This window comes from Galleria mellonella, unplaced genomic scaffold (genome assembly GCF_026898425.1).
Source record: "Galleria mellonella isolate WM207_F2 unplaced genomic scaffold, CSIRO_AGI_GalMel_v1 utg32, whole genome shotgun sequence".
NCBI classification, from domain to species: domain Eukaryota; kingdom Metazoa; phylum Arthropoda; class Insecta; order Lepidoptera; family Pyralidae; genus Galleria; species Galleria mellonella.
The window spans coordinates 1,324,393-1,339,188 of NW_026442075.1; the positions used below are offsets into that span (position 1 = coordinate 1,324,393).

The 14,796-nt window shown below is 34.1% G+C and overlaps 1 protein-coding gene across 2 annotated transcripts in view; it reads left to right on the forward strand.

Annotated features, from left to right (window-relative positions):
• Positions 1–14,796, forward strand: part of LOC113510759 (protein fem-1 homolog CG6966) — a 91,440-nt gene that overhangs the window by 58,761 nt on the left and 17,883 nt on the right. The window contains exons 2-3 of one of the 2 annotated variants that reach the window (XM_052896372.1): positions 5,564–5,782; positions 14,076–14,238. In XM_052896372.1, coding sequence (XP_052752332.1) covers positions 5,666–5,782; positions 14,076–14,238 — 280 coding nt within the window. In that variant the 5' untranslated portion in view covers positions 5,564–5,665. The remainder of the gene's footprint in view (positions 1–5,563; positions 5,783–14,075; positions 14,239–14,796) is intronic. The other variant, XM_052896373.1, reaches the window with a different exon arrangement.

Genomic DNA, 14,796 nt, shown 5'->3' on the forward strand with positions numbered 1-14,796 from the left:
AAGTGGATTAGAAAGCAAGTTCGACTAGCGCTGCGTTATCGTGAATGTAACGTTTGTCACGTTACGTTTTGTTTACGCCTTGTTGACGTCTCGGTATTTTCTATTCGTTTGCATAATTGTGAATTCTGTTTTATTATCTGTTCTCTGAAGGTTTTGTTGTTTAGTTGTACGATGTTAACGTTTACATGTCTTGTCGAATGTATTATTACTTTTTACAACTAATAATTCATACTTCTTTATAATCTTTAGTTTTTTTTTTTATACTTGGCATATTTAGTCGACACTCTTAGCTTGTTTCTATATTGAAATTTACGTACATACAAATAATTGAACGCCAATTGGTTTAAACTGACTTCTTTCGCTTCCTCCGCATTCATTAATTGGTTTATTCATCATTATTTTCATTCATTTATCGTTATATCATCATTAAGTCATCATTATTTAATATAGCCATTAATAAATGTAAAAGAACAGACATACGCAATTCTTACTAATTAAAATGGCATTACAATATTTTTTATTAATTGTATTAATTATAGTAAACCAGATTATAGTATTGTATAGAAAAGGCCACATCTTCCTTTCCCGTACGTGTTGTAAGAGGTCACTAAGGGAGTTTATAGTCAAGGGATGGACAGCAGCGTTCCTATTAAAACATCACCAAAACCCAAACTGCGGTTGTCAACTCACCTGCCAAGCGTAGGAACTACTGGCAAAACCCCCCCCCCCCCCCCCTTATGGGCGAGGCTATGTTCAACAGTGGGCAGTTAACGGTTAATACATACATGGAAATATGAGGAAGGACATGCTTCTCTGGTTCAGGCCTGTGGAGAGAAAGTGTTGAATGAAAGGAGAAATAAATATATGCTATGAAATACTATACATGTATGGGAAAAGAGGAGAGGCCTAGATTGATATATCGCAATTCATGACTCATCAGTGTAGGTTATGTTCAAAGACTCATTTGCAATATGTCTGTGTTGCTCCTGTATTAATTTTATCTCGATGAAATAAATTTTATTGTTTTTCGGAGCATTGTTTCCGAAGCAACACGAGTAATTCTTCTGATATTACTTATAAATGTATGTCAGATATTTATTGAGCTTTAGTATTTTATATTTATAATAAGTTTACTATTTTAATCTTTTGGAGGAAACAATAAAGAGTATCTATCTATCTAATACAGAATAACTTCTTTACGACTGAACAGATTTTGATGTAATGTAGTAGCACAGATATACCACAGACGAACTCAAGAGGAAAATCTAGTAAATAATGTATTTACAGATTTATTATAAAACTCCTACAATCACGGTAATTATAGTATATCGATTAAAACAAACTGTGGTTACAGTTCCTAATAAGCTAATAAGATCTTTCTGTCGTTCAAATATAATAGAGAATCGTTTGACCCTGATTGTGAGATCGTAATTAACTGGAAATGAGGTCTTTAGCTTTCCATCCGATGAGGTGTTTTTCCATCTCCACGCTTTTAATTATGCGACGACGGTACTATAAATAAAATCATAATGAAACTTCCTACGAATGATTCTGTAGGTTGGTTTAATTAAAAAAAAAAAAACCTCTTCATCAAATTAACGACACTGTTACTGTCTTCCTGGTATTGTGAAACTTTTATGTCGTCTCGTAATAAAATTGTAATTAAAAACTGTTCATAATTTTAAATAAACTTTTTTTTTTTTTAATATTCTTGATCAGTTCTGATCAGCAAGTTTAATTATTCCTCTCCATCCCAAGGTTACCTGGAAGAGATCGCTGTTTATTTATTGACAAGGCCGTCCATTGTTGCTACTTTTGCTTCTTGTAATTCTGATATTTTATGTATTTTTTTTTTTGTAATCGGTATTTATTGTTGGGAGGAACAATAAAAAAAAGTTCGTTTTCACTCTTGAAATTTTAAAATGGCTTCTATTCTTTCTCCTCTTTTCGTCAGGCTGGAGAGATGACAAAGTTTAACCTTCCTTCAACCTGCCTGAACGTTGGCATGCTAAAAGTTTCTCGTTAATTGAATAGCAATTACCATTGACATTTCCGTTGTTCGGAATTTTTTTCCAGTTATAGTTCAACGACCGGGCATAGGTCAAGTTTTTCTGTTTATAAAATGATTGTTTCTTATTTTTTATTTTAACGAGAATTTATAACCTATAACGTTTATTTATTGATGTTTTGTATTATAATAAAAGTATTGTTCTTTAGTAATAATGTAAATGTAATTTAAAAAGAAAAATATAATTCATTTGTATGTAAAATTTTATTCAAATCTTATATTTATTATGATTTAGTAACATCCAATTTTTTTTAAAAACATTTGATTAGTAGGAATTTTCTTTATTAAACGAAGTTTTGACATTTAAAGATTTTTTATGAAATAATAAATTAAATATTACTTTGATCTCTTTATAGAGACGTTTGTTTTGTACGGATCCATTATCTCTCTATTGTTACTATAAATATGTAATTAAACAAAAAGTGTAGAACATATTTAGGACTGGAATGGGATGGACCTGAAAGCTGAAATAGTTCTCTAATCTTAGACTAAAAAACAATAGATAAAATAAAACCTTTTTTTTAAATATTTATATGGTTATATAAGTCACATTATTAAAATCAGTTCGGCAGGCGATTTGGAAAAAACCTTGTTTGTTGTTCAACATTATGTTGTGAAACTATTATATCATACAACGCTGTGAAATTCGTTGGAGCAATTCTCAGACTAGATGTATTTTTTTTAAATACTGTATTTATTAAATTACAAAACATAATGACATAATTTTTTTATTTTATTTTACCTAATTATACCAGTATCATTAGTTGACCATATCTGTTGTGTCGTTTTTATTTTGTTGTTCTTAGGTAATGGAATATACATGTAGGTATAGTTCATATCACTTCATTCGACTTTAAATATTTCCCCTAAAATCTTTTCTATTCATTGACTACTTTTATTCTACAGAGAAACTGGAATATACCTGTAATTACATATTATTCGGTAAACTAGTTCAAACTTAACAGTAGGTAATGATATATGTGTGACACCAGTCTTGTCCAACTTTAAACATACTTATTATAATATACATATTTGCATTGCTATCTTAATAGTTTCGACACTGTTATAAAGAAACCAATATAAAAAGATTAAAATACAAGTAGCGAACGAAATAACTGGCTTTCTAATATTCGTTGGTCCTAAATTTAATCTGATGTATAGATATCTACTTTCTATTGATACCAATTAAGTATATGCAAATTATATATACAACAATATAATACAATAGACAGAGTCTAACTAACTAGCCGTCATGATTTAAATGTTTTTGTTTTGGTACAAATGCCGTCGAATGATTGATTGTTTTTTATTTCAACAACAAATTAATATTTTGAAGTTTACTGGTAGAAATTAGTTTAAAATATGATAGGGTTGATATGCTCTTAAGAATTAAAAAAAAAAAAACTGACCTCCAGCAAAAAGAAATATAGATATAATAATAGATAAGAATCTTTACGAAATAAAATAATAATAGAATCTCTTAAATACTGGCGAATGCTTACGTGGTAGTCGTGTGACGACAGAATAAGAATATAGTATGATATCACTCCTTGTCGTCTCCAGGAGGTACATTTTTTACAGGTTGAAAATGCATAGCAGCCCCTGCTCTATGCTGTGATATATGAGGATAAAAGAAGGTCTGTCGTCTCATCGTTAAAAAAAATTCTGGACTACATGGATGTCTATCTGACTATATAGCTGAGAAAACAGAGATTAGGCATGTCCAAAAGATTTTTCGTTCATCTCTATTTCTCAAGTATCTCATAAGAACCAGCTGAAGGAATAATTCCCACAGCACCAGCACCAAAGAAAGAATTTAAATCCTATATTAGATACCAGTTCAAATTTTCACTTATGGGGAGTGTGTCATACTTGGTGGTGGCGATTTAAAAGCCTTTTTAATATGAAAGACCGCGAACTATTGTAATGAGTAATATTATCATGACACACGTACAGTATTGGTCTCATACATTGTACACGTGCTTGCTCTCTTTAGAGAACGTGAGATGATACCAATTGACTTCGCATCGCCCCTATTCAATTGAAGTAACGTCTAGTGTCTGTGCAGTGTTCTCGTTTATTAATCAGCTTGTGTTTGTTAAGTATATATATTATGTGAGTATATATTAATGTCTGCTTCAAAATAATTCTTCATTGGTCAATCACAAATCTAAGATGCAAAAAGAAAGTAAGATGTAAGAGACTTTTGGCCCCTTGGACTCATTTAATGCCATAAATACGTGTCTACTGGGTTTCTCCTGATTACTACAGCACCACTAAAATTTATAATACTTCGAATTAACACGTAATCCCAGTATTTCCGATGATTTATCTTTTCCGCTGACTCGTCATTCTCGTCGAGGTTATTTTGTACGAGGTGATTCTGAGGACTTTCGAAACAAAGTGATACCTTGGCTTTCCTCTTAAACCGTTAAAAACTGCATTTATACGGATTAGCATGTAAACAACAAACCTGTCAGTGTTTACACGTTAACCGCTTACATTAAACTATTTGATTACCTACTTTATTCAAGAAATCTCAGAACAAAGTAAATAATATTTAAGGAAAAAGTATGCTCAGCACTTTTCGGTACATTTGTTAACAGTACTTATTGCCGTCGTGAAAGTAATTCGGAGATTTAAATTGATACGCGAGGTTTTTTTCGTATGGTTCGGTTCGAAACAAATGTGGGGAATGTATGATTCGGGGTGGTATATACTCGTAAGTAGCCACAACGCTCTCTTTTTCTATGCTCTATTTTTAAATAGTCTGTCAACTGTTTTACTGTTGAGCAAAAACAACGTTTATCGCACCATGTAAGAAACACTATCTTACACCAAAGTTTGCCATGTCGTTTTGAAAACATCGTAATCTCTATATCAGCGTCGTCCGAGGTTCCTACGCGCCTATCATCTATCCTTCCTGTTCAGGAATATAGTATCTTGTTGTTATTTTCTTGGTACTTTTTACACCTTTTTTGTATTCTACTATTTGGCAAACCTTGAGTTTTGTTATGCTAAATAACAGACTTTAACATTTCGTGAGATACCGTGTTGGAGTACTTTAAGGTTAAAAAGGGATGAACGCAAATATCACATGTTCCATATTTTATTATTTGCAAACACGTGCCTGTTACATGACGAAATAAATCTAAGTCGATTTTGCTGTTTCATCATTATTATTCATATACGAGTAAAGGAAGTTGCCTATGCAAAGCGTTGACTATTAATTAACCATGATCTAGAAATAGGCATAACATTATTTCTTGTATAATATTTACGCATTACGTAATCAACCACAATACTGGGTTCCCCTTATTTATGGTAGACGTCAATGAGCGCATTACTGAACCACCATTCAATTAATAATAAACTAGATATAATTGGCAGAATGTCAGTTCATTTATAACACATCATACATGTTTAACGTGCGTTAGTTGAACCTAATCACGAACATTATACTTTATTCATTATAAAATACTTTAATTGCTGCAGTGTCTAACAGTCGTCGTTGCATTTATTAAATCTTTTAGTGCAAGTGAAGTGTGTTCAAAGCGATGATGTATCTTGAGTAAAATAGTGATGTGTTAAGTAAAAATGTCGGCCGGTGTGTGGGATTTGGTGCCGGTTCGGTGCCGATGGATAGAAACCCTGAGGCACTGCGGCAAAACTCTGCTGCGACGTCAACGAAGGATCCTGAGGCGTATTAAAAAGGTAAATGAACCAGATTTGATTCGTACAGTTGATGCTTGTTGGAGAAGAGACAATGAGAAATATATGCCACTATGGTAATCATCGGAGTCTACAATCAGGTACAGAGGTACTTTTGTCTGCTTTTGTGTTTCTGGCGTCCAGCAGTCGTTTTTGCTTTGAAGGGTGCCATATGATTGTGTAATTACGAGGTACGCGAATATACCACTTTAGTTCTTAGGAATAGTGACACATGCCTTTATACTCACTATGGGCGACATTGTGTATTTTGTTATCTCCTTGGTGTCGAATACAACTTTCCTGTGAACTGTCAGCTTATTTGACATTCTCATTGCATAAAAAATATCGATTGTCAAATAATGCTTTTAGTTCATTAACGTATAATCACTTGTATGCTCTGTCTGATTAATTATTATTTTTTTATTTATCTATCGCTAAATCTAGAATTTGGACTGAATTCAGTCCAAATTGTTTTTGGACCTATAGCACAAGCACTGCTTAGTATAGGATTAGGTGGCGTTGTGATATGATGTATTCGGAATTTATTTAGAACTACATATTATGTATTATATACCGCGACTTGGTCCGCGTGTATTAGATACAGTTTATCTTGTTTTTATTTAGAATATAGTCTATTTGTGTACCCGATTTTATTGATTTATTTTTTGTTATTTAAGTATCGTTACAAACTTTCACATTTATACAAGGATTATTTATTTATAGATATTTTATGGCTTTCAAGACACACCTACGATTTCGTTCGCCGAAATTAGAATCGTTGAGTGTGCTAATAGAAACAAACGTTTAATAGCAAATCAACGAGCTGGATCTTTTATTTCACTGTTTAAAAACAGTATTATAATTCATTATTTATGTTCTAACTTTTTGATGAAAGGTCATTATTTCGATTTATCGTTACTAATATGATGTGAAAGTGAGTTTGTTTGTTAACTCTTACCACCTAAACCGTAGCTTAATCACAATGAAATTTGTTATACTATATAAAAATAATACTATATAACGGATTTCAATGAAATTTGCTACATAGGTGGGTTATATCCTAGTTAATGCCAGTAGTTGCCACATGCGGGCGGGTTGGCAAACGCAGTCAGGTTTTTTTTTTAATGGATGATAATGGAATAGTAACCCCACCCGCGCTATCGGAATACACCGGCGGGGCACCAGTGAAGAATGATAGATGAGGATGAAATAGGTCAGTTAGCCCATCGTGACGACTGACGGCTCACCTGATGGAAAGTGGTAACCGTCGCTAAACATAAGCCTTCTCCTTTGGGGGTTTTGTCAGTAGTTGCCACGCTTAGCAGACGAATTGGCAACCGCAGTTAGACTTTAGAGATACTTTAAGGGGGACGCTGCTGCCCATACCTCGCCCTCACTTAGTCGCCTCTTACAACACCCACGAGAAAGGAAGAGGTGACCTTATTCTATGCCGGAACAACACGGCCAATCTACCAACACTAAAATACCTTGGGGGGAGGGATTATTAATAATGGAGACTAAGGATCCCATTGCTAGCAATATACCCAAACAGGTCGACCTCCACATGGTCCCCACTGGAAACCATCGTGCTGAATTCCAAGTGTATTCAACACTGCTAACTGACTTGTCTTTTCATTCTCACCTATCAACACTCACTGGTGCCCCGCCAGCGTATTCCGATAGCGCAGACGAGGTTACTATTCCATCATCACCCATTAAAAAAAACACTAAAATACCTACTACATAAATACAATAGTTAAATAGTGCTAATATAGAATTGTATTGGATCATTATTTTTTGTTTCAGGCAATTGTTTGCTAATATATTCATTGTCTTTTTTTTAAATTTAAAACGTTGAATCTATTCTTAATGACACCGGTCACGAATTGCACATACGAGTACAGTACTGAATTAATTCGATCCACTATATACATAGTACAATAATATATTGTGAAACGACTCTTCTTCAATATAGTTCATTGTTTCAAGTACTAACCTATTTAATTCGTAAAATAACTCATCGGAACTTATTGTCACTTTACATTTTGTCGGAGAGGGACGGCTATTAATTTTTTTTTATAACAAGAACGAGTTTCGCATTTTTTTATTGGTACGTTCTCATTTATTTTATTAAGAATTTGATTTATGAATGAATTCAAGGAAATGGCTTAACCGATTTGAATGCGGTTGTCACTAATGCGTTGCGATTTACTTCACTTAATATTTAGTGTTTTTTTTTTTATATTTCAATCGGTTCATAAATAAACAAAGTTATATCAATCTAAAGAATCACTTTTAAAATGCTATAAAATAACCGATCAGTCGAGTTGTCTGAAAACTTTGTTTATTGTATGTATTGACTTTCAAAAATTCTGTCTTCTCGTGCGAAGTCGGGTCGAATCGCTAGTTTTTAATATTAGTAAGGATAACCAGTGTCAGCATAAGCACGAATAAGATCAAGATAATTTGTTGTCAAAATAATACCTATTCTACCACCTACAGTAACTGCTTACCATCAGACAGACCGTCTTGTAAGTAATTTAGAATATTTATGATATTCCAGTATTGTTTTTCTTTATATATATATATATATAATTTGATAATAAAATTATATTCTATAAAATAAAAATTACTTCAATTGTGGCATACAGTTATTTTGATTTGAAAACAATTTTTTTTTTATTTTAATAAAATTTCTATGAAACCAATCTGTTAACATAGTCTTTCAGATAAAGAATTTTCCAAATCGGTTTATAATTGACAGAGTTGCGAGGAGAAAAAATATAAAAACAATACATTTTAATTAAGAACCTTTTTTAAAGTCGGTTGAAAGGAGTAATAAATCTTAATTCACCATTGTATCACCAAAGCGTAGGTGTGTAAGCTATGCGTTTTGGTTGCAATGATTTGCAATTGCGCCATCCCGACGGACGCGGCGCTTGCCAAACTGAGGTTCTATACCGGATTTGTTATTAACAGGTCTACATGTGTTGATAATACGTCTGTTTATTAAAATTAATAATCAGAAATATTTATAATAATAAAAAATATATAATAAAAAAAAATGAGTTTTTAATGCATGATAATACAATGGGTAACCCCGCCTGCGCTAACGGTATGTGCTGACCGGGTACCAGTGAGCGATGATACGTGAGAATGAAAAGGCAGCTTCGTTAGATCGTCGTGATGAATACACCTAGAATCCAGCACGGTGATTTACAGGGGGGACCGCGTGGAGGTCGACCTGACAGGGCATCGCATACAGTGGGACTGGTAGTCCACATTACTGGCAATCCCTTCCCCCCAAAAATGAGGGAATTATAACCTTATATATATTTATATATAAAATATCAATCCTTTATTCACAGCCTAACTCCGGAGTTGCCCGACTAGTAATATAAGTTTCATGATTCACGGTCGTTATTTATTATTCAACAGTTGGTAGCTTTTGGAGAGCATCGTATCCGTATCCCAGCGGTATATTACCACGTCATATAGATCCGCGTAGGTCGTTATTTCGAATCTGGTCAGTCAGTACCGACATTCCCTCTTATTTTTTATTTTTATTTTATTTATTTAAGGCAAATAAACAGCTAAAATAATACTTAATTATATACTTAAATAGTAATTTGGTAGCCACTAGAATTTGCACAAAATAAAATACAAGTAAACGAAACACAAAATTAGACAATACTAAATTAAACAAAATTAAACAAATATAAACAAACAAAATTAAACAAATATAAACAAACAAAATTAAACAAATTTAAACAAACAAATACTGTTGAAAACTGCAGCAATATTATTCATAAAAACGTCAAACTTCTCATAAATCTATTTAATTAGCTTTAATTATTGAACTGAATTCTTCTTATTTGTCCTTATTCTTTAGTACAAAGTTCTAAGTTTGAAAGAACGTAATAAAACGCTGTAACAGTTTAAATAGTTTTATAGAAAGTTTTTTTTTATAAATAAAAGTTTGTGTTTCACAATGATGAAAAAAAAAACTTAATATTCAAGACTTTATTTGCGAAGCACGTGTATGAATAAATACAAATGTTAACAATATAATTTTGTTTGACCTTTTTAGTCTTTACGGTATACAAAACTTATGTAAGGTATACAGACAGTTAAAAATTATATATACAAGTATATTTCATATCGTCATCATCGTATCAGCTGGTATCGGTCCACTGCTGTATATAGGCCTCTCTATAGATTGTCATAAAGAACGGCTTTGTTCCTTATGCTACTTTCCATTAGATTCATCCAGAGGGAGACTTTGTACAAAAGTCGATTGCTTGGGTACCTCTGCCCCATTCGTGTTTCAACCGTGAAGCAGTTGTGTTTGCATGGCTGTGTTTCGGTTTGAAGGGTGGGATATGGCGTGAATTTACTGGGTACAGAGGAATAACACCTGAGTCCTCAGGAATGGCAACGCATGGGGGTATCATGGGCGAAATAGTATACTCTGTTATGTCCATGGTGCTGCTCATGTCTATAGGCGACGGTTACCACTTTCCATCAGATGGGCCGTCTGCTTGTTTGTCATTCTAAGTTGTATAAAAAAAAAAACATTTGCCTGTAGTTGGCAATTGCAGTTTGGCTTTTAGTGATGTTTTAAAAGGGACGCTGCTACCCATTCCTCGACAGTTAAGTCCCCTTAGTCGCCACTTATGATATGTACGGGAAAGGAAGGAGTGGCCCACTCTATGCCGGGACCACACAGCCAGTTAATTATGAATTTAATTTAGTTTCAGATTATTTAGATTTACGTACTCAACAAATCAATTTAATCAGAGTCATAGTATTAGACTCGTATCCTGCTACATTTGGATTCTAATACGAGTAGGCTGGGGGGAAGGGATTGTTAGTAATGGGGAGGTTAGTCCTCATTGCTATCAATATACTGTACCAGGTCGACCTCCACGTGGTTCCCCCTGGCAACCATCGTAACTAATTTATCGATGAATTCGTCACGATGGGCTAACTGACCTGCTTATTCATCTTCACCAATCATCTCTCACTGGTGCCCCGCTAGTGTATACCGATAGCACAGGCGGGGTCATCATTCCATTATCATCCATTAAAAAAAAAATTCGAGTAGGCTCGCTCAAATGTGGGCGTCTCGAATTTTATGTTCACCATAACGGCAACAGTCGGTGAATGCCTCCGACCTACTCCATTAGTATAATCCCGTTGTGAGCATATTTGTTTGTTTTTATAAACATGTTTTTTCTTAGAAAATTTTCTCTCACGGTCACATTTACGAGTATTTCTGAACCTAGAAATAAATAGCTTGTGTATGATATCTTCGTCTGTAGCACAGAAGTTGTTATTATGAAGAAAATAGGTCAGAGATCTGTATTAGGTACGTTTTAGCGCTTAAAAATATTTTATCCTGTTTATTTTTAATGTTGTTTTTTATAATGAGGACTATTTTATAACGCCGATTGCTTGGCTCTGGTAGGATGACACATTTTACGGACGTTATGTATTGACGAGTGTAAACCAAATATATTTTTTTAACCTAATGGCGTAAACAGACACGGTATCACTTCAGTATTAACTTTTAGACTTTATACTACATGTTTTATACTGTTTAAGAGATGGTAATTAAAGCGATCATTAAGGTAAACTGTGATAATTTACCTGAATTATTAAGAATTGACGTTTAGGCGAGATTACCTATCAGACGAGTCGCATGCTTGTTTGTCCTCTGTCGTAAGAAAAAAAACTATGCTTGTCTTCTATTTCTAACTTTTTTAAAAACGACGAGTGGCAGTTTTGTGTTTAAATTATAGCCCGGTCATAATAAAATATCTAAATTTATATTGTTTAGCCGTGTAGGTCCCGGCATAGAATAGGCCACCCCTTCCTTTCGTAGAGGCGTCTAAGTGAGTTTATGGTGGAGAGATGGAACGCAGCGTCCCTCTTAAAACATCACCAAAAGCCAAACTGCGGTTGCCAATCCACCTGCCAAGCATGGCAACTACTAGCAAAACCCACCTTGAAGGAAGATTTGTTCAGCTGTGGACAGTTAATGGCTGATACAATATTATATTACAATGTTTTGTGCTTATACACGATTTACATAGATTTTGCCCGAGGACAAAATGTCCGTCAATTGTGTAGGCTTTAAGTGTAGATTTTATATAATTGTCTATATGTTATGTAAAGCGTTTTTATTGAGGGCGTCTGGTGAAAGCTAATGACAATTGGCGCATTGTCCTGTCATTGCTAATGATTGATTTGTTGTCTGGCCAACGCGGAATTAGTTGCTTATTGCAAGGCTTATTATTATCATATAAGTTATTTCATATTTTTGCATTCGGGTGTACGTACATTTTTCAGTTTTTTTTTTAGTTCTATGAATCCAGCGGATCTCACATATGTAGTCCCATATTATTGTTCTCATAAAATGTGTTAAACCACATTCCACAATTGCAGGATCTTCTGTTTGCCGTACGTACATATTGAATTTCTTATGCCAACATTGTACAACGAGCATTAGGTCATAATAACGTTGATGCCAACTGTGGTGTCGAGTTTTTAAGTCGGTTTATACTAAGTGAATTAATACTATTTTTTTACGTGGATTTACACTAAACATATAAATCATTAATGTATTTCTCAAGTGTTTGTCTTTATTGTAATTAGGGGCTTCTGAAAAAACTCGTGGGTACTCATGCTCTTTTGATGTCTAGGTGTATAATTATTTTAGCTCAGCAAGCAATGTACGTCTTACACTGCTTGCTGGACAAGCAAACGCGACCTAAACAACTGATAATGAGATGAGTATTATTTTAGTTATATTATGAGGTCTAGTGTCATGGATACTCCGCATCCAGTATTTACCTCTCGTGTGTGCTGGAGCTCTCCCGAGCATCCACGGAGTTGGCGTCCCTTCTTGTAATACATTAATGAAAATTGGTAAAGCATTCTGAGAGCATTTTTTTCAATCGCTGCTGTACTTACGAACAACTTTTATGTATACTAGCTGCATCCTGTAGATTTCGTACAGACAGACAAAATTTCCAAAAAGTATTGTTTCGACTTCTATTGCTCTTATTAAGACCCCTTGTATTATTATTTTTTTTAATATCTCCCATGTACAGGCATTGTCTGGTTACATTTTTATTATATTAGTAAGAGATGAAAGTAAGTTTACTTGTTTCCATAACGATTCAACTAATCAAAAGTCGTTTGCTTGGGCACCTGAGTCCTCAGGAATGGCAAAATATGAGAGGTATCATGGGCGAAACAGTATCTCTGTTTTGTCCATGGTACTGCTCATGTCTATAGGCGACGGTTACCACTTTCCATCAGGTGGGCCGTTAGCTTACTTGCCATTCTAAGTTGCATAAAAAAAGGAAATAAAATCATATCATGTATACATACTACATAGTTTTATTAATGTTACAAGTTTTTTTTTATGGAAAAATCTTTATTTGTTCTCATAGATTTAGCAATATACAAAGTCATTGTACAAATTCAAATGAATTTTGTATATTTTTGCGATTTCACACTGCCACATGGGTTTGCGAAACTTCGACGCGACGACCTCTCAAATTATATAAATATTACAGACTTTGATAGAATCTTTTGGAAAATCTTTATTTTCTTTTGAATATATTATTATTATTTCAAACATTAAATGCTCGCTGCTGGACATAGGTCTCACTCGATAAGAGATGTTTTACCAATAGTTTCCACGATTGGCAGGCGAGTTGGCATCCGCAGTTAGGCTTTGGTAAGAGAGATGCTGCTGCCCATCCCTCGCCTTTCCTTAGTCGCCTCTTGCGACACCCACGCGAAAGAAAGGGTGGCCCATTCTATGCCGGAATCACACGGCAGGTTTGAGGACTAGAACCCCATTGTTAACAATATATTACACGTATATTGTTAACAGTGGCGTCCTAGTCCCTGTATCTTCCTAAAGCTCCTCAAATATTGCGTCTAAACTGCGCCCAACATGTACGCTCTTGTATAGGCATTCCGTCATCCGTATCCAATAGCGAGGACGGGATGCCTTAAATACTGTACCGCAAACCAAAAAAAAGTCCCTGTATCTAATAATCCCGTTATCTCGATGTAAGGTCATGGTCAAAAACTATGGTTAGAATATAGTTAAACAACTTTAATTTCTTTGGTTTAGTTGGATTATAAGCAATGAGGTATTATAGTTACTTTTAGCAATATGCCCAATCAATTCGACCTCCCCAGGTCACTAATAACATTAAAAATCTCAATTACTTTTTCTTATATATTAATAAACGTGTGTGTTTGTCCGCAGGTGTACCTACACAGTTGGCGCTCCGCAGACGAGCTGAACATGTTGGTGGGTGCGAAGGTGGGCGGCACGACCCCGCTGGTGATCGCCTGCCGGAATGGCCACTACGACGTCGCCGAGTACCTGATCGAGAGGTGTAAAGCCGACATCGAGCAGCCCGGCTCCGGTTTGTATTGTTTTATTTTTTAATTTGTTTTTTTTTTTTAATGATTTGGTAAACGTTTTCTTGCCCTTTACTGCCACCTACCGGACCATTTTTTCTTATAGGGAAAGTTATCGTATTTCTCAGTTGGAATACAATACTATTTACAACATTTTATTGAAATTGGTTAACCGGTTTTACAGTACACGGGATACACGGTAGCGGTTACACGGGATTTTTATACTAAGTTCTAGTCATATTTACAATAAAAATAAATACGTTATACAGAACTCAGATAAAGTACATTAAAAAACTTAAACTAATATTTGTATCAATTATAGATATGTCTACATCCAAATAATAAGGTTATTAAAAAAATAGATTTAGAAAAATATTGTCTTGAAACGATTTTCTATGAAAATGGTAATTTGCTCTCAATTTTTACAAAGGAACGTTACATCAGCCTCTTTAGTGTTAATTAGTGGAAATAAAAAAAGAAATTATTTGTAAAATAAATTATAATTACGGGGTTTCATAATATGAAGAAAGAAAGATTCAAGCTTCAAGACAAATATTTGCTTA